General features: G+C 38.5%; 1 protein-coding gene across 2 annotated transcripts in view; it reads right to left on the bottom strand.

Annotated features, from left to right (window-relative positions):
- The window catches only part of LOC137974664 (serine/threonine-protein kinase TAO1-like), a 28,262-nt gene extending 1,593 nt beyond the window's left edge, over positions 1-26,669 (bottom strand). Inside the window, exons 1-22 of one of the 2 annotated variants that reach the window (XM_068821584.1) lie at positions 26,556-26,669; positions 22,297-22,482; positions 17,578-17,751; positions 17,218-17,263; positions 14,453-14,511; positions 13,801-13,849; positions 12,339-12,380; positions 11,753-11,813; positions 11,545-11,596; positions 11,403-11,442; positions 10,666-10,762; positions 10,404-10,485; positions 9,608-9,805; positions 8,110-8,265; positions 7,006-7,152; positions 5,452-5,667; positions 4,766-4,960; positions 4,229-4,405; positions 3,410-3,649; positions 1,648-1,860; positions 1,098-1,280; positions 1-699 (exon numbers count right to left, since the gene is read on the bottom strand). The exon at positions 1-699 is cut by the window's left edge and continues 1,593 nt beyond it. In XM_068821584.1, the coding sequence (XP_068677685.1) occupies positions 415-699; positions 1,098-1,280; positions 1,648-1,860; positions 3,410-3,649; positions 4,229-4,405; positions 4,766-4,960; positions 5,452-5,667; positions 7,006-7,152; positions 8,110-8,265; positions 9,608-9,805; positions 10,404-10,485; positions 10,666-10,762; positions 11,403-11,442; positions 11,545-11,596; positions 11,753-11,813; positions 12,339-12,380; positions 13,801-13,849; positions 14,453-14,511; positions 17,218-17,263; positions 17,578-17,751; positions 22,297-22,428 (2,844 nt within the window). In that variant the 5' untranslated portion in view covers positions 22,429-22,482; positions 26,556-26,669 and the 3' untranslated portion in view covers positions 1-414. The remainder of the gene's footprint in view (positions 700-1,097; positions 1,281-1,647; positions 1,861-3,409; positions 3,650-4,228; positions 4,406-4,765; positions 4,961-5,451; positions 5,668-7,005; positions 7,153-8,109; positions 8,266-9,607; positions 9,806-10,403; positions 10,486-10,665; positions 10,763-11,402; positions 11,443-11,544; positions 11,597-11,752; positions 11,814-12,338; positions 12,381-13,800; positions 13,850-14,452; positions 14,512-17,217; positions 17,264-17,577; positions 17,752-22,296; positions 22,483-26,555) is intronic. The other variant, XM_068821585.1, reaches the window with a different exon arrangement.
- Between the last annotated feature and the right edge of the window lie 570 nt (positions 26,670-27,239).

The raw sequence follows: 27,239 nt of genomic DNA, 5'->3' as shown, positions 1-27,239 counted from the left end.
CGATTACGATTCTTAAAAATTACTCCGATACCGTAGAGCAATCCTAACTAAACAGATCTTCCGTGAAAACTTAACTACTCGGACCTGTCGGTTGTAATCAAGAAACGAAACCCGTCGCTAAATGTTCCTTAATCAAAAGACCGGACGCGATTGACATGGTGCCTGCGCATTGCGTGGCTCCCAAAACCACTCGCGGATACCGCGTAAAACGTCACGTGATTGCCTGGTGGACCAGACACCGACCAATCACGTTTCATACATTCCTAGAATACACATTTATGAATGAGAACATTTCCCGACCCACACCACCGTTGTGAGGAAGCATGCGAACATCTCCCTTGGTAGTAGAGTTGTGTTGCACTGCACGCTTCTTAATGATAGGTTTCGCTGTTTAGGTATGAATCGGAACGGCTATTATACTCTCATTGCTCCTGGGTTGACGCGCAATCTTTCATCAGCGTTCTTTGGTTGTTGTTGAACTACTGTGCCATTATTCTCTGCACTTCTTGTGCTGGTTGTGCTGGAGTTACTGGTGTTGCTGATGCTGCTAGCTGAACGATGCTTAAGTGAAAAAGACTGTGTTCCATCAGGCATACCCGAATTGGAGTCGAAGTCTTCTATCTCTGCCGTGTGCTTCAGTTCCAGCTCCTCTTGCTTCTGTGCTCTGAAGTCCTGAAGACGGGTTGTTTCTTGAAACATCTTCAACAGAAAATAAAACCACAATTACGTTTATTGATTCAAGGCGGTTTGACTGATAACGTTCACACAACGTTGTTCGAAAGGGATTTATCGGAACAATTTGCCGGAGCAATGAGTTGGGAGCAGGTCAGTTTGTTGGCATCACGTGTTTCCGTGAAAGGACTCGATGAAATAAATGCATATCTTTGAAATTTTCCAGGTAAGTGCGAGCATCGCTTCTGCCTTATGTCTACAATTCGCACTTTACATATATACATTGATTTCAAAGCGTTGTTCATTGTTTTACCCTTTGCCTTTATCACACACATCAAGTGACAATAAGTCTAAGTCCCCACCATTCTCCTTGTAGTGGAAACACGTCTTTGGCAAGGGACAATGACGACCAAGTAACAACACACCTTTTCTTCCAGGAGGGCTCTCCTGACCGACACCTTTTCCTGCAGTTCCTTCTCTTCTCTCTCGTGCTGTGCCAGCAGCTGGTTATGCTGTTTGCTCTGGTAAGCCATCAGCATTTCCTGTTCCTGTTGCAGCTTAGTTCGTAACGCCTGCTGCTCGCTTAGTTGATTTTCGTCCAGCCTCAGCTAAGGAATAAGAAATCCTAAGTCAAAAAATCTCAGCTGCTCAGATGTGCATTACAAAATTACGATGAGAATGCCCTTAAAGTACCCCTTACTAAACCGACTCACGAAACGTTAAATTTAGCACCTATTTACCAAATTCTTTGTGATTTTGGTTGACAAGGAGAAAGCCGGAAATGGGACTAAAATGAAATCGTTTAAACACAGAAGTGGAAAATGTAGTATTAAATGAAAAAGTGTGGATAATTTCTTTGATTCTTTTAAGGTCCTAGAGGCTTTTTGCTGTGCCAGGATGAATCGGTGACATATCAGAAAGTCCTTCCCTACTGGCAACAATACAAAAACTGCAAGGATCGTGTCTGCCTCTTACCGTTTGCCTTTGGAGCATTTCAGAAATGCTCTGATCATACTGCACTGAGAGATCAGCCATCTTCCTCATTTTTTCTTCCCGTATCTGCTTGGTAAGTTCTTTGTGTTTCTCTCTCGGTGCTTTTTCCAGGATTTGCTTCTGGAAGGCTTTGTATTGCAGCGTCTGAGTCTTGATAGCGTTTCTGTACTGTTTCTTGATATGCATCTCACGAGCCTGCAATTTAAGAGGACTAGTCAGTACGCCAATCCATAAGACTTGAACAAGTCAGTTTGCCCAATAGACAAATGGCCGGTCTTTGGTAATCTTGGAAACCTATGAAAAGTTCCCGAAATTGCCTTCGCTGATTGAAACGGCGAGGTCCTGCGCTTACGGTATTTAGTGCATGCGGTTGTGCTGGGTTCCAATCCCGCTCTGACCACTTTGAAGACAGCCAATAGGCCAGTTTCGTATTCTAACGGTTGGACGGGATCTAGCATGAAATGGAGGCTAATGCGGGCAAACTAATTTGCATTTGAAAAGATTTGACCGCATTAGCCTCCATTTCATGCTAGATCCAGTCCAGCCGTGAGAATTCGAAAATGGTCCATTGGACATTTTATGTTTTTGAATTCTTGTTTTCATTTTTTTTTTCTGTGAAGGGCCCTTGAACTTATTTAAGTATTTATTTAATCACTTTCACCACAACAGAGAAACAGGCTGTGGTAGGGGTCGCACAACAGGGCGAGGCTCCAAATTAAGTGCGCCCTTTTTACCCTCCCAACCATGATATACCACAGAAGACAGACCGTAACACCGGGAACTACATGTCCTATTCTTTGCGACAAGTGTGTGGGTTCTTTTACGTCCCACAGGATTATGAACATTGAAGGGTTGTGAGACGGGACCTCCGGCTTATCGTCCTTATCCGAGAAGACTAGAGAGTCTAACCATTTGCAGATGTAATTACCAAGGCAGCACTTTCTCCTCAGTTATTTAAAGACCCTCAGTGTTGGTCCGGCCGGAGTTGAACTCACGACCTCCCGCGTGACAGCCCGGTGCTCATCCAACTGAGCCACCGGTGCGCGGTGGAAGCTTAAGCAAGACGACGACGACGACGGCTACGAGAACCCCACAAAACAATAGGTTTAATTAGCAAAAACAATTCCTTTTTGCATTTTTTAGCCGTTCTCGTCCTGATAGGTAAGCGCTATCCGAGCCTAGTGGCCCAACACGCCAGAGCTTATCCCCGGTTTCCTTAGCATGAAACGACAAGGAATTTTTCTACTCCCCCCCCCCCCCTCCCCGGAATGGGATGCTAGTCCATCGCAGGGTTACCCCCACCCTTGAATTCGCCGGTACTAATAAATCAAATTTAAAACGGTGGAGTTAAAATGCCTGACTTGAACTCGATGATCTCCGCTCAAAGAATCACGTGTATTAAGAAGTATCTTACTCCATATGCAGCCAGTTAGAAGTATTTCTTGAATTTTCACCATTGGAAACCACCTTTTTTTACTGTAGTAAGGTTAGCACGTTTTGGAATGAGTTAAACATTCTCCTCAAATCACAAATGTGAATCGCTAAAAACTTCCATATTAAAGATATTTCATTTGGGCTTTTTTTCTGTGGACACTGTCACAATGTGTTGAATAATAAATATATATATATACATGCCGTAAAATGAGAGCGGGTGGTGGTGGCAAAAGAAAATGCTTCGTTCCTCCATCTTTTGGAGATGTTACCAAGAACAAAAATGAAAACTGGCAAAAAAGTTTCAATTTACCTTAAGAGTCTTGGGCTGCATCTTGAGTTCCAGTGCATGTTTCCGATTTAGTTCTCCTTCTAACCTCTTGTTATATTCTTCCTGACTGGACCATTCCGTATTGTGCTGTTTCTGTTGCTGATCTCTCCTAAGTTTATGCACTGCATTCAAGTGTCTAAATTCCATTTCCTGTGTACACTCGTGATGCCTAATCAACATCTGGTGTGACAGGTCCTTCTGTGACTCCAACTTGTTCATTTCCTGAAATATGAAACAATCGCGATTTTGTTTGGGATGTCACTCCGAAATGCACGTTGAATAGACCAATTTTGATATGATAAAAGTCAGTCCTAAACAAACGGCATCATCTTGAGGCTCTGGGGAATATGTATAAGGATTTGTACGAGTTTATTCCCCAGAGTCTCGAGATGATGCCTTTTGTCTAGAACTGAAAATTGAAAATTTGGCTACTTTCTTCCTCAAACGACTCGCGTTTCGATTGGCTAAAAAATCACGTCCCAATTTTTCAATCAGTCAGAAACGCAACCAAGTGTGACTTACTCCTATGAATATTCCCGAGTATTTGCGTCGAGTTATCGTAAGTTTATCTCAATGACTGCTTTTGGTGCAACTATGGTAGTCGATTTTTCAATAGAGAAACTAAAACACCAAATCTGGAGAAAATTTGTTCAACAACAGTACAATACTCGGGTCAATGAGCCAATCACAACTCGATGAAACTGGCAACTTCCCTAAGTGCAGTTGGTTGGAGCCAGCCTCAATCTGTTCTAATACTAGGCTGGATGAAACTACGGACCACTCTTTTATCGGCCAACTAACCTCTGTGAGCAGTATTTTCTCCAAGTTCTGACGTTGTAGTAGTTGCTCACGACGAAACTTCCTTAGCTCAGCATTGCGCACAATGTTGTGTTCATGAACCTTTTCCTTCATTGCCAAATCTTGAGAAGCTTGGAAGGTGTTCTTTCTCCCTTGGTAAGACATTCTGTTACCTTGGTCCTAAAATTTCAACAGCCAATCATGATAGTGTTTGAAACATGTCTTAGCCGGGGCGAGTACCAATGATGAAAACTATTTAGGCCACTTTCGTCCTAAACAGCGGGAAATCAATTTTGCCGTCAAAAAAACCAACAGTACAATGTAAACACAAGCCCTTTCACAGAAGAAAAATGATAACAGCTGAAATAACAATTTTAATTACGGTTAAGTGGAAATTAGCAGCAACAAAGCAACTCAACTTTTTGATCTCTCTGTGACAAAGTAAAAGTACTATAGAGTGTCTCAATTTCTTTTAAAGCGTCACAAAATGTCGTTTTACAGCCATCCCTCCAAACGTGAAATAATCTAAGGGTCGCATACCTTTTTGAACTGGTTCTTAGCAGCCTTGTAAGCTGCCTTTTGATCGGAAACAAACGCCTTCATATCACTGTCTTGCTTGTCCTTGATGTGCTTTAGCAGTCGCTTTTCATCAGCCATCATCTGCCTCAATTTCTGTTCCATTTCAGTCTTCTGTCTTGCCCTTAATCTGTCCAGCTCTCTCTCAAATTGATGTACCTACATGTACGGCCGGGTAGTACAAGCAAAGTTAGTCAACAGAACTCTCAGGGTGTACCCTTTCACGGACATTCACGAACAAATTTCCAATAAAAATCACTCTCTTCTTAACTAGAGAAGACCCACTATCGAATTTGAATTCATCCAAGCCTAGCTGATCATACTTCACGGAAATCAAAAGTCAAAGCAAAACAGAGATGAAACTTGTAAAGGATTTCTCCACGATGATGACAGTGATAAAACAATGGAGTTTTAAGAGCTCCAGTTTTCACTGAGCTATGTCACTGATTGATTGACAAAATAATCTGCAGGTCCTTTAGGTACATACATGTAAAAGTGTACTGTGCTTTTTGTAGCTTAGCCTGTTTTGCATCCCTTCTGCCAACATGATCTTCTTGCGGCCTTACTTGTAGCAAAGCACTGACTGTCATTTGTTAATCCATTGTACAATTTAAAGGGGAAAAACCCTTCTCTCATTTAACAGTACACACCTGCGTATCGTATTCCTTGTCAAGCGTCCTCCTGTGTTCATTCATTTCTGCATGTAGCCTACTCTCCAATATCAACACTTCCTTTTGATGGCTCTGTCTCAGTTTCTTGTAAATCTCCAGTTGATCTCTCATTTCGTTCTCTTGCCTCTGTTCTGCAATCATCTTTTGAGGTCGAATGGTTGCAAACCTATCATCCTCCTGACGCCCTTGAGGCAGCTGGAGAAGTAAAAAAAAAACAAACAAACAAAAATAATATCAATGCCATTGCTTTCTGCCTGACAAGTTCCCCTCTTAGGGATCCAGGCTCCAAGCAGACTTCATTCCAAAAAAAAAATAATAAACCAGTAAACTTCCTGACCACTTGTCCAACTTCTCTCCATTATGAGGTACATGACAGTGAGTTTAACGAACTCTTAGTATAGTACTAATGGGCGAATCTTTGCTGAGGTCATTGTTTAAGTTTTGTCTGAATAACATACAAGTTTTCTGATAGAAGGCATCATGCCATTCATGTGCGTGTTAAACCGAGTTAAATTTCCAATTTTATGCCTTTTGGGTTTGATAACATGCGAATTATAAGCCACCAAAAACTGACAAATTCTTGGGTGGCCAAAGCACTAACGAACCCACACATTCTTTGTAAAAGTTCAAATTTTCAAAGTCTCATCTCTCAAAGATTATCTGGGAAACTGCGCACACAGTTTCAGAGATAGCTGATTATGCCATGCACTTTCAATATACCTCAAGGAATGGGCTTGGCTATTGTGTTGTAAATCGGCATAAAGTTAAAGGAGATAGAATAATAATAATAATAATAATAATAATAATAATAATAATAATAATAATAATATGTACTTATTCTTGGATTTCACATGACGTCACGGCCACCATGTTGGTGTCCCCAAACAATGAAATGGCGGCCATGTTGGTGTCCCGATCCAATCCTCCGGGAATTGAAAGCTATTATTATGCTAACGTCTTCTTTTGTTTTCATTGAAAAACATGGCTGTTGATCACGTGAGTGAAACCCAAGAATTGACTGAGTGGGAGGGCCGGATGGGAAAATATTTAGCAAGAGGTCATGGAGTACGACCCGAGCGCAACAAGGTCCTTGCACCATGACTGAGGGTCACATAATTATTTTCCTGTCCGGCCAGACCTAAACTCAGTCAATAAGCCTTTTATCATATGGGCTCTTTACACTATTCACGAGCACTCAGAATATGAAGTTTTGACAAAATGAGAAACAAAAATTTGGACAGAAAAAATATCTAATACGTTGTTTGCATTTGCTTTCCTGGCTGTACATGTAAATAACTTGGATGTTTAAAAGCAACGAAATCCCCTTAAATTGCATTGCACGGAGCAGTGCGTGTTCCCAGTCGGGTCTTTCCAGCCCTGGTTGTCCTAATGTGCACGACCCTCACACAGGGATTTTCCCAATAGTTTTACAATGAAAGCGCGTGTGGGGCCGTACAGGCCACATCATAAGTCAGATTCATAAGTATTAATAATTATTAAGGGACGCAAAATGAAATACAAAAAATAACTCACACTTATAGAAGCGACCGCAATGGATGAATTTCCTGTGGCACCCACTTCGCTCTCTTGGTCCACTCCTTGCAGGCTGTCTGTACTGCTTGCTACACTTGCCACACTGCTGACACTTGCTTTTTTGATGTCATTTGCAATTTCTGCACTCTAAAGGATTAGAAAAACTACTTGTTACTTTCTACTTTCTACTTTCCAGTCAAGAGGTACACTGTATAACAATACTTTCCTAAAGCCATTACAAAATTAATGAGGAAGATACTGGATGAATAAAAATGATGTGCCTTTGAAGACCTTGTCAAGGGCTGTAAATAACTTAAAGCATAAAAAAACTATGCGTTAAGTTCAAATTTTGGGAAGAGAAACATATAATTATGTACTTGACCAATCCCATCAAAATTATTTATTTCGTCTTTAATCAAGACCGACATGCCAACCCACAGCGGCACTGGCTCATGCAGATATGCCTAAATTATAGTAAAACTGTGAAACGTTTCACATGTACCCGTGAAAATCGCTGATAAAACTAGATAGCCTGGTTATGAACTGTCTGACAGTTTTTTCAGACACAATGTCACCTTGGTCAGACACTGTCCAATACCGGTAACTGATTATAATATTGCAGCTCTTTTGCAAATTTGCCAATCTTCCGCATCCCTTCTGACTACTTTCAATGTTTAACTGGAAGAATTTAAGTTGTTACAGTAATGGTTTTAACCATGCATGTCTCTCAATTCGGTTCGCCATGTTTGTAAAAATAATCCACAACTTTCCACCATTACACTAGTGAGCTTTTAGACAAGAAACCAAACTAAAATTTTACCAAATGCAACATATCAGTTTTAAAAACAATGACACTTTATCTTAACATATTAATGAAATTTAATTAAGCTCAAGAAAAAGAATCAAAGTGAAAGTCAAGTCTAAAATTGTGAGATAGAAGATGATCAACCGAGACAACTTGAAGGATGACAGAATGGTGTGCATGTGTTGATGAGAATGATTGGATGAATGTTGAAAGTATGCATGCTTGTATACACAATGTAGCACACTGAAAAAAAAAAGATTATGTGACGCATGCCCATGCAACACATGAGTAGTCAGAACCTTTGCTGATCTGAATCGGAAAAATGAAGATGGCGAGGACAAGGAGTCTTCAGAGAAAGCCAAGCTGTCCTCAGATGTAGAGGGCCCATCTCCCTCATCCAACACCCCATCAAAGTTTACATGGCATGCTGAACCAGGAACAACGAGGAAGAAGGACTGAAGTACAGATAGAAGACAAACAAGACTTTCAGTAAGCAAGATCAAGATTAATTAATTACTACTTAGTTTCTTCTGACCTCTATTTCTGTACATGTACCATCACTGTGCAAACAGAGTGCTGTCTGTGTATCAAGGGGTTAGTTTTAAGGTGACTCCCTAGAGTATTTGCGAATACCCTCACAACAGGGCATGTGTTACAAAAGGAAATCTAGTTATTATTTTTTGGGTGTCAATTTTTTGAATATCGGCCATTACCATGGAAACGTCACATCTAATGCCCGGCAGATACATTCCCATTGTTGGCTTAATATTTATACTTTACTTTGGTGAATTTTTTTTCTTTGCCACATTACGAAAATGATATTGCCTGACATTTTGAAGTGGTAAAAAGTCAAGGCCGTTCAGATCGTTTTGCCAATATTCTGTAAGGAGTCATTTTTCTAAATATATTCGATTTTAACAAATATAGGGTATTTGCTTGGAACTGTATGTGGTTAGAACTGAAGCAATTCTAGAAAAAAAATTACCAAAGGGAACTCGAGAAAACTACACGTAGCAGTTGCTTTTGCAGATTTGGTGACGTTGATGTCTCAAAAATCAGAAAAACATGAGCGATTCAGGCTTTACACACCATACTAGAGCCCAGCTTGCAAGCAGCTTTAAATCTCTAGGGAGCCTCCTTAAAGAAACTGTGGAGCTGACTTGGAGGAGAGCAAAATCGTTAAGTTGATAATGGTCAAACGACCACAGTGATTGTGAAAAGATTAAATGGCTGATGTTTCAAGTGTTAGACCTTTGTGATTCAATCTGACAAAGGGCTAAGGATCAAAGCACTGGCCATTTGATCTTTTCTTAATGGCTATTTGACCTTTATTAATTTGTTCAAGATAAAACCAATTCTCAAGCTACATTTTATCTCCAAGAAACACTGTATTTATTAATTTATTATTATTATTGTGCAGATGTTTCGTTAGTATCTCAAGCGAATCTTATTATGGCATTAACATAGGCCAATGAATCCACTTGAATGGCTATACATGTAGCTCCTATCTCCAGCCAATGAAAGAAGACCAAAAGATAAAAGGAAAGGGATATTGTTACAGTAACAATATTGAAACACCTGAACAATTTGAGAATGTAAGCCAGGGAAAATAATGTCTCTTGACACTTCCAAACTCTGTGTTTAAAAAGCAAGAACAGATGTCCATAGCAAAAGGAATTTGTTGAACAGTACCATTATCTGTATTCTCTCTGTAGTATGATAATCACATTTACCGGACAAACGCAACCTTTCATGAACTACAACAACTACATTGTAAAAATCCATCAAAAGACTCACTGCCAACGACTTGTCGTCGTCATCATCATTTTCAACAACAGAGTTTTCTCCTTCGCTCAGTTCTCCTGTGGGGTCACTCAGCAGTATCTTCTTTGTTCTACGGTAATTCATGTTGTCAAGAGCTCTGACAGCCTGTTTAGTTCTCTCAATCAGCTCAAGGATGATGCCTTCAGGTCTCGGTTGTGACACAAATGTATGCTACAAATAAGCAAACAAAACACTCTTCACCTTTCTTAAGTTTATTCTTTCAAACTCAATTGCATCTGAACTGACACATCAACTCACTACAGATTGAGTTGCTAGACAAAATAATAATAGGTTAATGCTAGCCTGGTAGAATTACCATGGCAACCTATCCTATAGAGTGTAGGTTTTATTAATACATGTAGGACTTCAACTAGATTTCAAACAACTAAACCCTGGATTTTAGCTTGCGACTCCATTGTAAACATGACACTGTCCTGTCTTACCCTTTACTTGTCATGTGAGGAAAAAAATACCTCACCCTTAAATCATGCTTTATCTGATTTTGAATGGTAAACAGCCAGCATTAAATACTCTCAAACATAAGTTCTCTGTTCTTCAGCAGAACACAACTAAAAACGCAAAAAGAACCACGTTTTGTGTGAAGAAATAAACTCCTTGGTTAAGTCTTAACCTGGGATTAGTGTTAATCAACTGGGCCCAGTACAATAGAAAATACTATTTTACTGGACATTGAACACATTTTACAAATCACTGACTACTACTAGTAAAGAAAGTACAATATCTTTTTCCATAGATAGTCTAAACATACTTGTAGGAGATCTTCTGCTGTTGGTCTAGCTCCTGGTTGTTTCTTGAGGCAAACTTGAACAAACTCCACAAAACAAGATGACCTTGAAACCAAACGCAAAAGAATTAAGATAGCAAATGGATGGGTTTGGAATCCTGTAGAAGCATTGTTCAGTAAATCTTCAGACCTTCCATTGGCAGAGGCTAGAACTTTGGAAAACTGTGAGAACTGTGAGGGGTCTAGCTCTATTTAGCGCTGCAAATTTTAATTGACAATAACTTACCACTGGTCTGGTGCAGAGAGTGCGGGTGGGTCATTCTGGGCAATGTGATACAGAGCACTCATAGCATTCATGTTAAAAAGTGGTGGTTTTCTTTCAGCTAAAAGTACAGTAGAGTAAAACACTCATGAGTATCTGTGCTGTAACTAAAATTAATTAGTTAATACAATGTAACAGAAAATACATGTAATTATGATTACACAGATATTCCACTGTTTCTGATGCCATGTTGTTTGGGGGGCAAACACAGCATAAATTACACTGAATGTAAGGGAATTTTGCCAACTTTGAACCATTGTAAATCCTTTAAGGTCTGAGAATTGTGGATAGCGAGAATACCTCTCCAAAAGCAATTCTATTGAGATTATTTTCGTGAAGTTTGCCGATCAGAATCAAGCCTTAACGACCTTAAACAAAATTTGTAAATTTCATACAAACCCTTGCAATCAAAACTATGCAAATTCCCGTGAAATTTGAAGCCATATGAGGAGACTTCTACATGTAATATCCAGTTTTCAGACTTCGCGCCTTGTTCAATGATCTAATTTCCCGTTGAGTGAACGATGTTAATAAAATGTCTAAAAAATTTTTGAAATCTGCTGGTTGAAGCCGAGTTATAGAGGTTTGAATTCGGCAAAAATCCCATACATTCACTGTAATTTAAGCCATGTTAGCTCCCCACCCCCAACCAATATGGCATCAGAAACCGTGGAAAGGTCTGTCTTAAAACGAGTTCTCACCTAGCTCAACACATGTAATTCCTAAGGACCAAACATCCACCTAAAGCAAAGAGACAAGAAAACAAACGGGTTAGGGTTACACTCATCAAACAGAAAATAATCAGTTTGAATGGCAGAATTTTTACAACATATCTTTCCAAACCTTTCCATCATATTGTCCCTCATCCATGGCTAGAATAACTTCGGGTGCCATCCTAGGCAACAAAACCATAAATGTACCATGAATGACTAGCAATACTTATTTAAAAAAAAAAAAAGATAATACCAGGTACAACACAACATTCAAAACCATACTTCTCTAGACTGCAGTTCAAGAATTTGTGTGACCTTGTGTGAAGAGGTTAACTTACCAGTACGGCGTTCCAACAAAAGAATTTGCTGGAGCTGCAAGTGCAGCTGAACCAAAATCAGCTGAAAAGGCACAAACATGATGAATTTATTAGTGTTCATGCAAGAAATACACTGTAAGTACCGCTTACTTCTGCCTAGTCAAACAACATACTGTACACTCCTGTCACCATTCACGCAAAACAGAGCAGCAGTAGCAATTTCCCTCAGGGGCCTGTATGCATGTAGCATACAGTTGCACCATACAAAGAACCTGTGCTAGAATCTGTCAACATGAATGATCTTTAAAGTTTGCTTTGATGTGAACTGCAGGAGTTCTGATCAGTGTCCTTTTTCTACCCAAAATATTGATCAGTGAGGATTACAGTGACGTTTGTCCAGGAAGGAAGTCTCATATCAATCGGACAGGGGTCTTTGGTGTTCTTAACAAGTTAATGGAACGACTGAAGAATTGGCTTGAGAATTTGTCAAAGGTTTCACGTCCCTCAGTCTCCTTTGGGGAAGGATATGAAAGTTCAAGCGAGAAAAATGGAAATCATAAAATAAGTAAACATTCAGACTGGATTAAGCAAATAAGATAAGTCTCACCAAGTTTGACTGTCCCATCCTCAGTCAAGAGAACATTTCCAGCTATGATTTGACAATAGAAAATAAGAATTCTAATTAGGGATGAATTATCTGAAGCATACATGTACTTAGCACTAATCCTTGGTTGGATCCTATAAAAACTTGTGGACTGCTGAGATATTTAACCCAACTTAGTGCTTACCTGGCTCCAAAACAACTACATTGTGTGCACTAAGCTTTTAAATTTTGTGCGCAGCTGGATAAATGCACACATTAATTAAGTACATGTGTACACGAGTGTAAGGTTCAAATATAACGATGGTAAAAACTCAAGAAGTTTAAATACAGACGGTGAGATCATACAAATGAATAGTGCTTCTTTCACATTTTGATTGGTTTACAGGGAGCTGATTACATGTAGCTAGTACTATTCATTTCAGAACAGCTGAAAACAAACAAAATGAGCATTCCATTGCGTACATTTTTGCTACAGTGTATGCTGATAAAAGGGAAAATAAATGCAAGTTGCACTGCAAAAACGCAAAAAATGTTCATCCAACGTTTTCAAGTTTGAACACAACTAGTATTCCTTGTTCTTGGCAATCCACTGCTAAAGGGTTCGAAATTAACGAAAAAATCCAGTCACATTTTGCAACAAGATATGAAAATTTAGTCGCAATTTCGCAAATTAATTTTAGTCGCAAAATCGCTGCGCTGCATTGTGTTGTCAGCGGTTTACGAAAAAAATACGAGCCCGCAATACTTGCGTGTAAAGAAACCGATGAAAATAGCGTATGATCAAAGGAATGGAGCTGTGCATGTAACACTGCAGCTACATTACTCTACAATTACGCTATCTTCAGAGGAAATTCACAGCGAAAAACAAAATAATTTTGTCATTTATTTAAGCAAAAGTAGCAGCAAAGTGACAACTGCTAACCCTTTTGTTTCGAAAGAGCGATGGTGACAACAAGACGCAAATTTGCTATTTCTCCAGATAATTATTTTAGTTGCGAAGGGAAAAATTTAGTTGCAAATGCGACTGCATTGGTCGCAATTTCCCGCCCTGAAAGATACCCAATAAAAGGAGTCAGTAGTGCCATTATTTTGCTGCTGCCATCAACCTAAAAGCTTCCTTTGGATTTTCAGTGTGTTACTGAAAATAGTGTGACAGTGTCCCTTTAACCTCACAGCTTTGGGCTTGGATATATAACCACTGATCACCCCTACTTTTGGTGAGTGACAGTTCAGTATAATCAGTCACACAATTGAAAACCACATTTGTATACAGATATCAACATATTCCTGATTCTGTAAAAGCATTGAGGATCTTTGCCTCGTCAGCACCCTTCCCAGGAACAGTCATTACAACATGTATAGTATATTTATTAATTAATCAATGATTATTATTACCAAGGTAGCAAGCTCTTTCAAATGAAGCATCTGTATGTACCTGTTCATGTAATCATTCAAAACACCTTACCTTTCACATCTCTGTGGATTCTTCCATTCCTATGTAAATAACTAAGTCCCTAAGTAAAAGAAAAAATATATATATTTAAAAATACAGCCATACTTTTGTGTTTTTAAAAGGAACATGCTTCGATGTTTCAAACATCATCTTCAGCCACAGTGAGAGTAACATTAAAATTTTTACAAGATGAATGGTGAATGAAGAGATTCATTTATCAATGGTGATTTGGGGATATTCGCGGCACCCAAAGGAGCACTCAGATTTATTTTGAGTATCCCAGAGTCACCATCAACAATTAAAAAATCTCTTTTAATGAGAAAAACCTGATCATTGCTAGGCAAGGCTGCTGCCTAAGAAAATTTTTAAGGGGCCCTCAGAGCTAAACGCTGAGAACTTAGGAGCCCAACATACACAACGTATGAAGTGAAAGGTGTTGCTGTGAAAAATTAAGGTGCCCAGAGCTATTCTTTGGGAGCCCCAGGCTACCGCGCTCCTGTTAGGCAACAGCCTTGCTAGGACTCGTTCCCATCACATGTACCATCACCCAGCCTTGATGTGTTTCTGTCAGGGGCTGACAGTTGTAGAGTACATAAATTAGTTGCCTAATGGGCTTCCCAGATAGTCATCCTCCCTTAGCTTAAAGAAGAAAGCATATGCTAACCTGTAGAGCATCATAGCAAATTGCAGCAATTTCAACTTCCCTAAGAGGCTTCTTGTGGACTAAAGACAAAAATAAAAGAACATCTCATTTTTTAATTCTCAAGTTAGGGTACTAACAGCAAACAAACAACTTTTAAAGTGCTACTATGACGAAATTCACATCTTACCTATCTAAGCCATTTAAAGACATTAACATGTAGTCTGTACGAGAAGAATGCTGTTTACTATTTTCAAGTATCTCTTTTTGTTCCAGAGATAATGAAGTTTTCAAAGTATACAAATTAGCCAAGTGGCAATGTCATAAACTCAACCAAATTATGATCAAGTATGATGGAAAAAGATATCCTAGCCAATTTGAATCAGGCCTTGCGCACGATGTTGCTTATCACTGTGATATTCTATGATTTACTCAAGTTTGGTTATGTTTTATTGTCCACAGATGCCCACTTAGTTTGTGATTAGTCCAAATGTGTGTTGACAGAAGACAAAACTTTTGGTATTTTCAAGCTAAAGGCACATTAATTTTACCAGCGCGAAGGGAGACTTAAATTAATTTTTAAAAACACTCACAAATCCGCACTTATGGCGTAACAAACAAGTTGATCGTGCCTTTCGTGCCCTTTGAACAGGGAATCCAAATATCGTGCATTTCGTGCCTTGTTCTCGTTCACCGATCGTGCCTATGGAGTCTTGTTATCGTTCCATGATTTCGTGCTTTTCGCGCCTTCGTTTGTACATCGTTCCTTTCGTGCCTTAATTTGCATATTTCATACATCGAGCCCTTTATCGTTCCTTTCGTGCCCAGATTTTTCGCGCGAAAGCCGTCGCGTTTATAACATTTGCTGTAACTCCCATTTGATGCCAAAAAAAAAAAAAAAGACAAAAATAAAAGTAATGAATGGAAAATCATGTCTCAGTATTTTCTTTTGGTAATCCCATTGAACAGTTATACAATCTGCGTTTCCTTGCACGACGCCGCAAATGCAGTACTCGTAGTATAAAAGGCTGAACACTGTCAAACAGAAAGAGTTGCCGCAAGATCAACAAGTTTGCACGAGGTGAGTTTTGTCCCTGTCTTCGCTTTAAAACAAAACTTCTCACTTACTTTGCTTAACTATTTGCTAAACTTCATTTAATATGATAAAGATGAGCTGAGATTGTTTCTGCAAAGCAACTTTTGGAAAGCCAATTTAGCGCTTATCGGAAATTTAATCTCGGCTGCAACAGGCAATCAAAATTATGGTTGGATTGTTAAAATCTTTTCTCGCAAACCTTGATTGGCATTTAGTGTGCTTTCGATTGGGAAATCCGGATTTAGATCTTAAAATCCGGATCTTTTGACGTCTTTAATCTACAGAACGGTCGATTTGTAAATTACGGCGGATTCTCGGGTAACTCAACGATCAATTCGCCCGACACTTGATATAATGATATCGCTGGCAATAATTCAGACAAAGAAACAAGAGGTCCAATGGTAAAAAAACAGCCCAACAGAACACAATTTTCATGAATGTCTTCTCGAACGTTTCTTGTATCTGCCCGGTTCCGGTTTTGGGCGCGATTGAGTATTTCTTTGGTCACGTAAGCCTGCGAGCGCAGGTTATGGTCACGTGGGCACGAAAGGATCGGGCACGATGGGCACGACAGCTGAGAACGATAAGGCACTCTTTGCTCTTAAGGAACGAAAAATGGAACGCATTTGACGAAGTGGGAACGATAGGAACGATAAGAACGGGAACGAAAGGCATCATTTAGACCACAAAGATGAATTTTTTGGGTGGTAAGTCAGCGTGACATTGTAAACAAGACCTTTTATCTTTAACCCTGCTTTAAAGAGAAAAGAACTGACTCGTAACGGTAAACACGATCTATGTGCATGGATTTTTTGCCACGATCTTCGTCTATTTTTCTTTTAATACGAAAATTAAGAGGATTAAGTCCGGAGCGTTTTTCACTAAGCAGAGGGAAATTTTTGAACCTGGCTTTTTGCGGACTCTGATCTCGATTGTTCGGGTGCTCGGCAATAAACAACCATCATTTACAGATTGCACATACTTTCTACAATATTTTCCCAAAATTTTACGACCCTAACCTTATTATAAGCGCCAAAATTGAGAGTTTTCTAATGTCACTCAAAATGTTACGCGAGTGGTAACCAACATCATGCGCAAGGCCATCAGAAATGCTTGTTTCTTCGCAGTAAGATTCTAGAAGATGTGCTTCACAATATGAGCACACCAGTTTTGTTACCATGGCAACAAACTGGGTTTCAGACATCCCTGATGTTAAAGACTTTGCTGGCCACCTTTGGTGTTCTATTTTGATATTTGCCAATGGTGCCTCATCTGCGTGCCTCGCTAAATGTTTTTCTAGCTTATGATTACCAAAAATATTGAATCGGGTTGAAGGGGACTGGAAAAAGAGGGAGTTGCCATGAGAACCAATTTCTTTATAGCCGGAGGTGTGTTGCCTGCATAACTAATAGCCTACCCAGTTTCAATGGTCTCTGCTGCCAATTGACCGTGACAGCTCTATTTATATACTTGATTTTATATTGGGTTGAGTAAATGAGGTCATCAGTAATCTCATTTGCATATTTTACACATTTTTCAAACTTAACCAATGCAGATCTATATTTCCAAACGGTAAACAGCATTTTTTGTCTTTCCTGGAATTCTATATAATAAACCTAAAAATTCAAGGGATAAAAATTTGATCATAGTTGCACTTTAAGCGGAAAAGACCTAGTTCTAAAGTAGGACTTACCTTCTAAAATATCTGATGCAGATCCTACACAATATTCCATAACAAGCTGCAAGAAACCAGATGAACAGATGATATAGAAAGTACAGGAACATAATAACAATAAGGCCTTCACTAACACACTCTTCTTGACCACGGATTTTAACTCTTAGATGCCCCTCTTCCTAATTGTACACCTACATTGTACACTGGTGCCAGTATTGTGCCCATTTCTAAATTCACTGTCTACACTTCTTTTCAGGGCAAATGATAAGTGCAAAGTCGTTTTTACAAAAATCAAATATGATTTATGCAAGTACATTCATGCATAATTATGTGAAATAAAACTAACACACCAACAGGGTTACAATAAGTTTTCCTTACCCATGCTGTATGTTCTTTTAGATGGCAACCTTTGTAGCTAATTGTATTCTTGTGATTACAAAGCTTCAAGAATTTAACTTCCTTTACTATATCCTGCCATTTTTCACCAGACTGCTTGCCACTATAGGACATCTTCTTGATGGCCACAACTTCACTTGTTTTGAAATTTCTGGCCTGCAGGAAAGAAACCTCAAGTCCTAATCATTGATCATTTCCATGATAAAGATGAAGTAAATAACGTTTGTATCACTGCTTCATAATTTTTCATCACGCAATACACCTTATTCCAAAATGGCTGCCATTTTTAGCATTCTTTTGTTCACTTGTAAATTAGCCCGTTGCCTTGTTTTTGAAATAAAAATTCAAAAGAGTAATAATTATTTAACCTTGAATTAGGCATCAAGGGCTAATTTGCAAGCAAACGTGAAGGCCATTTTGGAATGCGGCGTATAAAGGGGCTAGATTTGTGAAACATCGAGCAAATGCAATTTATAGGTTGAACTAACTGTATATTTTAAATTTCTGACACTTACTGTCAGAGGTTCCTGTTTTAACAACAAACGAACCTCGTAAAAGACAACCAAAGTAATGAGAATTTACATGTACTCTTCAAAATTTAGCATCTTATTATCACTCATCACAACCAAAAGGCAAAAAAAAAAAAAAAGAAAGAAAGAAAAGATTTTTCCTTAACCTATACACCGTATTCAAAAATGGTGGACACGCGGAATGACCTAATTCATGAAAGCGAGGTTTGGTAGGCCGTATATCAGTCTGGAAAATTTCAGTAGCAGCTGTCAGGAGATTTATGTTATATGATACCCCGGTCTTATCAGTTAAATCCTCCTAAAATGGCATGCTCAAGTAGTGCAGTGAATGCCTCAGTTATTCCTACCAAAGATGACATTCCCAGAGCCTCGTTAGCTGGGCTAAATCCTTTGCAGAAGAATGAAGAGTGGCGGTTTTGGTTGTGAGATGCGATGTAGTGGGGATTCCCCTAAAGGACTTAAAACAAAACCTTTCCTTTTTAAAACGGTAAAGCACAAGACTTCTTTGATTTTAAATAATAGTTTAACAGTTGTTTATTATGGAGTAGCAGTTATCCTTTTCTTTCTAATCCTTTTTTTATAAAATGCATTTTGCAGAGTGGAGGAATACATGAAAAGTGGATGTGATCAAATGGTGATAGATCCTGATCCGGATGAAATTTACATCAAAAGAAAAAAAGAGGATTATGAATATTATGAGCTGCACTCCTTCATCATCACCTAGCGCGAAATATTCAAGCGTTGGCTGGGGAAAATCTCTAGATAGGATGCTTTCATTCACTCGCATTTACTCTCAGGTTTTCCCGTTGAAGGAGAAAATCCCTGACCTGGAGAAGAAATTCAGGGAACTCGAGTGGCAATTGTTTTGCTTCCCTTCCCTTATTACCTTTTACCCAGGACGATAAAGGCTTTGTTTGAATTTTTACAGCCTGTGGCCAGTGGAGAAAACATTCAATATTTGTCCTCTGCAAGAGACGACATTCAGGCTGGTCATAGTGAACATTCAGTGAAACAATCTTTGAAAACTATAGACGAATTTTTTTCTTACATTGTGTCGCCTCAGACAAGGATTCGCCGAAATACACTCGGCTCAGTTATTTAACGTATCCAAGTCAATTGTAAGCAGAATTTTTATCCCTTGGATCAATTTTATGCACTTGAAACTAGGACAGATAAATATCTGGCCGCCCAGAGAACTTGTGGATGAGGCACAATTCAAAATACATGTGATGTATCAACAAAAAAAATCCCCGCTTTATAATTTAATTCGATTTATTATTTTTGAAGGTTAGTTTTCACTTTGTTGATACATCTCATTAATTTGAATTGAAAATCCACTGTTATTATCACTACCACAGTAATGCATGACTTTTATCATTATCAAGGCATTTCAATTTTCCAATGTTGTTGCTGTACACTATGTTCCTCTCAATAGGAGATTTACTTAACCCATTGACTCCCAGGGGTTCCCCATTGATGAGTAAGTCTGGCCGGTTTCGGCCGGTTTGGATGTCGATGGGTTAACTCTGAGATATTAATATCCATTTCAACACAAATACTGTGTACATGTGCCGTGGTTTATCTTTCCAAACAAAATATTGTTTGTCTGACATTGATATCATCTGGTAACACATTAAATTTATACAAGGCCCTCATCGTTTTCAAATTAGGAAATCCTGTGTAAAGGTAATAAGGGAATCATTTTTTGAAATATTCTCGAAGCAAAACAATCGCCACTCGAGTGCCCTGAATTTTTTATCAAGGTCAGCTATTTTCTCCTTCAACAGTCAATGTGAGTGAATGAAGGCATCCTTTCTAGAGATTTTCCCCCGCCATCGCTTGGGTATTTCACGCTGGGTGATGATGAAGGAGTGCAGCTCATAACATTCATAGGTCTTCATAATCTTTTTTCTTTTGGGGTAAATTTTGTCCGTATCAGGATCTATCACCATTTGATCGCGTCCACTTTTCATGTATTCCTCCACTCTGCAAAGCGCTTTTTTAAAAAAAGGGTAACTGATAATCCTTGAAAAACATCAACTGTTAAACTACTATTTAAAATCAAAGCCTTGTGATTACCGTTTTACAAGCAAAGGTTTAGTTTTAAGTTTAAGCAGAAACCCATAAGGGTTGAAACGTGTAACGCACGTTCACAGCTTCCGAATATTCAGTGCGAACTGATTGGTTGAATGTTTCAGTGCTAAGTACCATATTTGGAAACCTCTCGCACTTGTTGTTCCAAATATGGTACTTAGCAAATTGAATATTCACAAGCTTGTTTCCCAGCACACAAGGGGCCGTTACACGTTTCACCCCTTATGGGTTTCTGGTTTAAGGGAATCCCCACGACACCACATCACGCAACCAAAACCGCAACTCTTCATTCTTCAGCGAAGAAGGATTTAGCCCAGCTAACCAGACTCCGGGAATGTCATCTTTGGTAAGAATAACTGAGTCATTCACTGCACTACTTGAGGACGCCATTTTAGGGGGATTTAGCTACTATTATTTTCCAGACTGAAATACAGCCTACCAAACCTCGCTTTCGTATATTATAACATAGGTCGTTCCACGTGTCTGCCATTTTTGAATACGGTGTATTGACCCCTGAGAATGAGACTTAAGGACGTTCGCACCCATTGCTACTGCGCATCCTTACAGCCCACGCAAATTCGCATCATGCCGCGTCATGCAAAGAGTGCATGTGCTAAGTGGTAAAATGAACAATGATAGGGCAGATGGCCATTGCTATAGCTTTGCTTGGATTTAACGATCTTGGAAACAGATTTTATTTACAATTATCTCCACATTGTCCAAAAATGAACAAAAAATCAATGTGGGAAATTTAAAAAATTTCAAGATTTCTGTCCTCGGGACATGGAATCCTGCCATCTTGTCGCTGCAAGGTGCATGAAACTATGGTCACTAAATGTAAACTTGTTCTTTAAGGAACCTCAACAGATAACTAACTTCACTTGATGTGTCCATTTAAACAACGTTTGGTAGAGAACATTGCACTTCAAAGATGTAATTGCAATATTTTTGGGCTTACAGACACTGTGGCCTTATTCGCTACAGAAGCCGGATTTTTTCAGATTTAGGGTGTTCCTCCGGGCAAGTTCTCTCCAAAACGAAGTTGGTGACCCCCCATTTTTTTTTACAATTCTGACATCACTAACTCATCATCTTTCAATGGTAAAATTTGCAGAAAAAAATCAATGTTAGAAAATTTTCACGCGAACGTCCTTAATAGATTTTGCAATGATGAAATGATATATGACATGGATCATATATGAACTGCGGATATGAAATCAAGTGAAGCTACGATCTAACGTCAGACAATTTTACTAGCCCATGGGGGGGAGTCCTAGGGTGTTTGAGGTGTGAATGGGGTGAAATCTGTCTTCACAAAGAAGCACCCTCAATGGACATGTCTTGTACTCCTACTCAAAGACTTAGGGCATCTGTTTCTACATAGATCCTTATCAGTGAATGAACAAACTGTTGACTCCCATCCTCTGGTCAAATCATGAAAAATAGATACAGCCCTTGATACTTGGATGCAACTTTAGTCGTAAGGCAATGCATTAATTAAGGACTCAAATACATGGTACATATGCATCTATTGCAATAAGAGGATACAGCTAGCCAACACTTTATCTGAAGTTTGTTTTGCCAACTTTTCATTTTAAGTTCACAGATTTTTCTAATATCTGCATCACAGGGGACTTACAGTATTGCAGTTTATATTCTTATGTCAATCACAATATTATTATGACCTGGAGATATTGTTCTGAGAGAGTAATATGCATGATTAGACTTCAGAAACAGAATGATTTGAATCTTAAATACAAGGTAATCAATTGAAGCCCCTGTCATTCAGTGTATAAAATCTACATGAACCACAAACATATTCTCAATATTATTTGTGATCATACTTACCAATGCATGATCTGTATTCAGGGCACACAAGTAATTATTTTGTACAATAAATTATGCTGTTAAAGACCACTTTACTTTGACAAAATATTAATTTCTTCCCTGCCAAACCCAGATGTGACATAAACATGTTCATGAATTTTACAAATCAGTTGAAAGGTCAACCATGACAGGTACAAATGACTCACTGCACTTAAAATCATTGTAACTACTTGTATAACATTATACATACATAATACACTGCACCAAAGCTGCCATGGCCAATTTCTCGTAAATCTGTAAAGAGTTTGTCAGGGTCTTGTTCATCAAATAAGCCTGCATATTCTGGATTCTTAAAAAGTCCACCCTTGCCAGCTAAGGGCATAGCAGCATTAGGACCCCTCTGTCCAGAAAAGGTCGGAGTACACTTGTCTAAAGCCTGCAGAATACACAACATAATAAAAATTTAATATTCACAACAACAACTTAAATAAAATAATAAATAATACTTAATTTATATAGCGCAAGTTCCAAAAATAATAATAGTAATAATAATTTCCAATTTATACTAATATACAAATAAAAGAATAAGATAATACAAAATATAATAATAAAAATCAATAATTAGTAATATTTTAAATATGTACTCATAGCTAACAAAAATATGAGCTCTTAAAAAGATGTGTCTTAATTTGAGATTTTGAAAATTGTGTTGACATAAATTTGAGCTAAGGGGAAATGCCAAGATGTTACAATAAAGCAGGGCTCGAAATTAACAAAAAAAATGCAGTCGCATTTTGCAACAAGATACGAAAATTTAGTTGCAATTTCGGCAAATTTTAGTCGCAAAATCGGCGTGCTGCATTGTGTTGTCAGCAGTTTAGCAAAAAATATGAGCCCCCAATGCTTGTTTGTAAAGAATGATCGAAGGAATGGACGTAACATCGCTGCTAAATTACTCTACAATTACGCTATCTTCAGAGAAAATTCACAGCGAGAAACAAAATAATTTTGTCATTTGTTTAGTTATTTTAGCAAAAGTAGCAGCAAAGTGGCAACTGCTAACCCTTTTGTTTCGAAAGAGCAAAGGTGACAACAAGTCGCAAATTTGCGACTTCTCCAGATATTTTAGTCGCAAAGGGAAAAACTTAGTCGCAAATGCGACTGTATTGGTCGCAATTTCGAGCCCTGTAAAGTTAATTCTAATTAAGAGCAGTTTTCATTGAGCGTTCAAAGTAATCTGGGAATAATGTTTATACATGTACATGTGATGTGGGCTGCATGGTTAGTGATTAGTTTGCTTTGCAGGACAGTATTGAAGTTTATATTTTCACTTGTCCAAGTACAGAATTTACGTGTACAGTCAGTTGATTCTAAAAAAATTTCCCCCTCGAAGTGCAGTACATAAATGGTTTTTCAGTGTTTGTAAACTACCTTAAATGTTTTGATGTGTACAAGCACAATATATTTACATGTATGTGCAATACTGTTAAGGAAGTTAAAAAGTTCAAAGTTGCCAAGACAATTATTTAATTTGGGAATAATCTGAGGGTTCAGTTGAGCCTTCATGTGTTGGATTAAGGAAAAGAAATGAACTTTATTTGAGTCTAGTCGTTCTACAAATGTAGTGCTGGAGCACTAACCAGGCCCGACACTGTAAACTGTAATTGACAACCAATGCAAATGAAGTCAAATGTTGGTTTCTGAGGAGAGGGGAAAATCGGAATACCCAGAGAAAAACCTCTCAGAGAAGAACATGAAACCAACAGACTCAGCCCACATATACATGTATGACGTTCAGTCTGAGAATGATTCCCCAGTCACTAAGGTGGGAGGTGAATGCTCTCACCACCACTACACCATCCCTGCATGCACCCATAACTATAGCATAACCATAGTAATAACCTTAACACCACTGAGTTTTATCACACCATATTACATACGTCAATATCTCTTGGTTATATACCACAACATGATCAGGAAAACTGTTTTCCAGTCTTTACAAATTCTAAACTATAATGGCAAGCAGTCCGGTGAAAAATGGTAGGATATATCATACTTCTATTGATCACAGCTCTTCAGAGTACATTACATGTAATTCTGATTTTCTTCATAAAATTAATAATAAGTACAGTTTGGTGAACTCCAAAATGAAATGGTGAAGGCCAGAATGAAAAACAATCAGGATTCAATATCAAGGTGGATCCACAGTCCATCTACTGATCCTTCTTCCCCAGTATTCATATCCTGACAATATCAAGTTTCTCACTCAGTGTGTAATTCAAGACACCCACAATTTTTTTTTAAGTACAGAAATTATGAAATTAAGCATATACGTTACAGAAACAAGACTATGGGATATGTCAAGAAAAGATGATTCAAAGTTTAGTTAAATTGAATTGCAAATAAAACAAATAATGATCTATCCACATTAAACAAAGCAAATATTACATGTCTGTCATCAAAACACAAAAGAGAATACATCAAAATTTATAATTTTTAAGCCTTTCAATTAAAAAAACAGCACATAAAATTTAGTTCATTTTGCATGTTACTTTCAAGACTGGAAAATGAAGGACACACCAAAAAAAGCAATTTCAAACCCAAACATGTCAGCACGTTAAGAAATACTCCTAAAATAAAACAGGGACAATCAAACATGGTAATTAAAGTACTCAATGAATGTGTGGAAACACAATAACAACTGCAAAACATACCACATTTCAAAAATAATGACAACAATCTAGTTTTACATATTGGAAAATAAACTTTCTAACCACAATAAAAGAATGAATATGATTTTTCAACTTGCTTAAACAAATTACTCTTTAAGAACAAAGTGACAGTTTGCATATTTCTCAAGCACAAGTGTTGCTATGCAATTTCATCACTGGATCTAATTCACAAGGATGCTTTCCTAAGCAAATTAATATTATTCTTGTGATTGCAGTGGCAATTGCTTTGCACGTGAGCTGTTTGAGTTTCTTTACAATACAGCGGAATTCTACGAAACATAATACAAACTGAACATCTTAGGAGACAAGTCATACAATACATGTATGTCACGTTTAACAGCTTTTGTATTTCAGTTCCATTTTGACAACTTGATTGCACGTTTCTGCAATGACATCATACAAAATATTCTCCACGTACTGGTATAGAACAATGGATTAGTGGCAACTATTTTTTGTTTCAGTATCATACGGACAACTGAGAGGAAAACAAAACCGAAAAACTACTAAGATCTTGAAAACACCTCCTCTCAGAGACTCGACCGGAGCAAGCAAAACGTGAAATAAATTTTAACAACTATATAGTTAAAGTGCTGTGATATTAGCTGGAATAGCGGCATCCCACGCAAACGTATTTATAAGCGGGCTTTTGAATTCAGATAGATAGCAATGATATCCCAAACAGAACAATGAAACCTGTGAAAGCAAAATTACACACTTACCAAAAGCATACAGGTCTCAATTGTTTTCTTTACTGTTTTGCTCAAGTGTTCACCTAACGCTTTTTGCTCTCATGCACCGGAAATTTATCAACGCAAATCGACGCTAAGTTGAACTCAAAATTCTCGCTCTTGCAAGTCTCGTGTTCGTACAAGTACTTGAACTGTGCAACTTGGAGTGGAGCGCGGTCCTCCCTCATATTAACGGCAATTATTTACGTTTAAACAACGCAAAAGGAAGGGGTTTTATGACAGAATATCTTAAAATAAAGCAAAAGAACTCCCGCCGGAGAATACAACAACTTTGTGGGCACATTCCGGACATAAAAGAACCCATATACACGACTCTATTGATTCAACGCTTTCACGCTGACACCGACAAGAGGAGATCAAAATCCCCACCATAACATCCCCCTTTAAATTCGTTTGATATGACCGATTGCAAGTCCTGAAAACTGTTCAATTCCAGGAGAATTCCCAAAGCAAAGCAACAAAAGCTACAATTGATCGAACTGAGTGAGGGGTGCGCCCAGACTCACTTCCTGACGTCAATTTTTGAGCTTTACAACAATAGCTGGTAAACCTAAACAAACCGTCAGAGTCGGGAGTATCACAGTGACGATAAAGAATTAGCCACACTGGATCCAAAAGATCACAAGATCCAACTGCTGCTGGGCCGAAAACTCAACGCAGTATGAAAATGAAGAGCCCGCTTTAGCCGAATGGTCGACGTGATCAACGTCCTGTCTTGACTTTCACGAGTTTTGTCGTGAGCACAGAAAAACAAGCCGCTGTTAGCTGAAACGAGTCACTAGATTGCCATAAATTCCAAGAAACGAACCACGGGAAATAGCAAAAATTTAGATCGGAGACTCCAAGTTGAATACACTCTTGTTCGCAGTACAAATGCATGTGATCGGACATTGCAGCACACACCGCAGTCGAAACCATTGTCCGATTTACATCAGCGAGCGAAACGAAAATTCTGTGATTTTTAGGGGGCAAAATCCGCATAGCTCAATATGTTAATGGAGAACAATAACTGTAGATCGCTAGCTTACCTCTTACACTAAATAATCTCAAGAGAAACTTCATGAAAGACAACAAAATCTCGCGAAATACTGATCACTCCCCAACATCTCGCAAATCAAGATGGCGACGTTATTTCACGCTTGCGCACGGCACATGACGTGTGTTGGTCAAGAAATCCCACTCCCACCCGTGTTGGTTGATAAATAACCCCAATACGGGTGGACAAAGACCCGGAAGCTCCAGGGGCCCCGAAGGCTTCGGGCGTCAAAATTCCCTTTGTATCTCAAAAACGGAGATGATTTCAGTCGTCAAACTTCAGTTATTTTTCTTTTTGTTACCTTGAAAACACGTTAAAAGATCGGCTTTCCATAACAAGCGGTTGGCAGTTTCACAAATGGCTTTTCGGGCCCGAAAAGTTTTCGGGCTGTCAACTCTCCCGGATAATCGTAAATCCGGTAGACTCTATAATTTTGGAGACTTTGGTCCGAATCTCCCGATCTCCACTGACGATCTGAAATCTCCCGTTTAATCGCCAAAGTTTGTTATTCTAGTGAGAATCGACTTTAACAACAATAAAATTTCAAATACTTTGTGTTTTTGGGGTTATTTTAAGATCGATAATGACAAAATTCAAACGTTTATTTTCCTCTTTATAATTTTCCTCATAAACTCCGATAAACCGTCCTTGCAAGCGTTTGACGGATTGTAATTTG

Source organism: Montipora foliosa, chromosome 11, assembly GCF_036669935.1.
Source record: "Montipora foliosa isolate CH-2021 chromosome 11, ASM3666993v2, whole genome shotgun sequence".
Lineage (NCBI taxonomy): Eukaryota > Metazoa > Cnidaria > Anthozoa > Scleractinia > Acroporidae > Montipora > Montipora foliosa.
The sequence above is the reverse complement of the archived record's forward strand: the minus strand, read 5'-3'. Positions and strand labels throughout refer to the sequence as shown.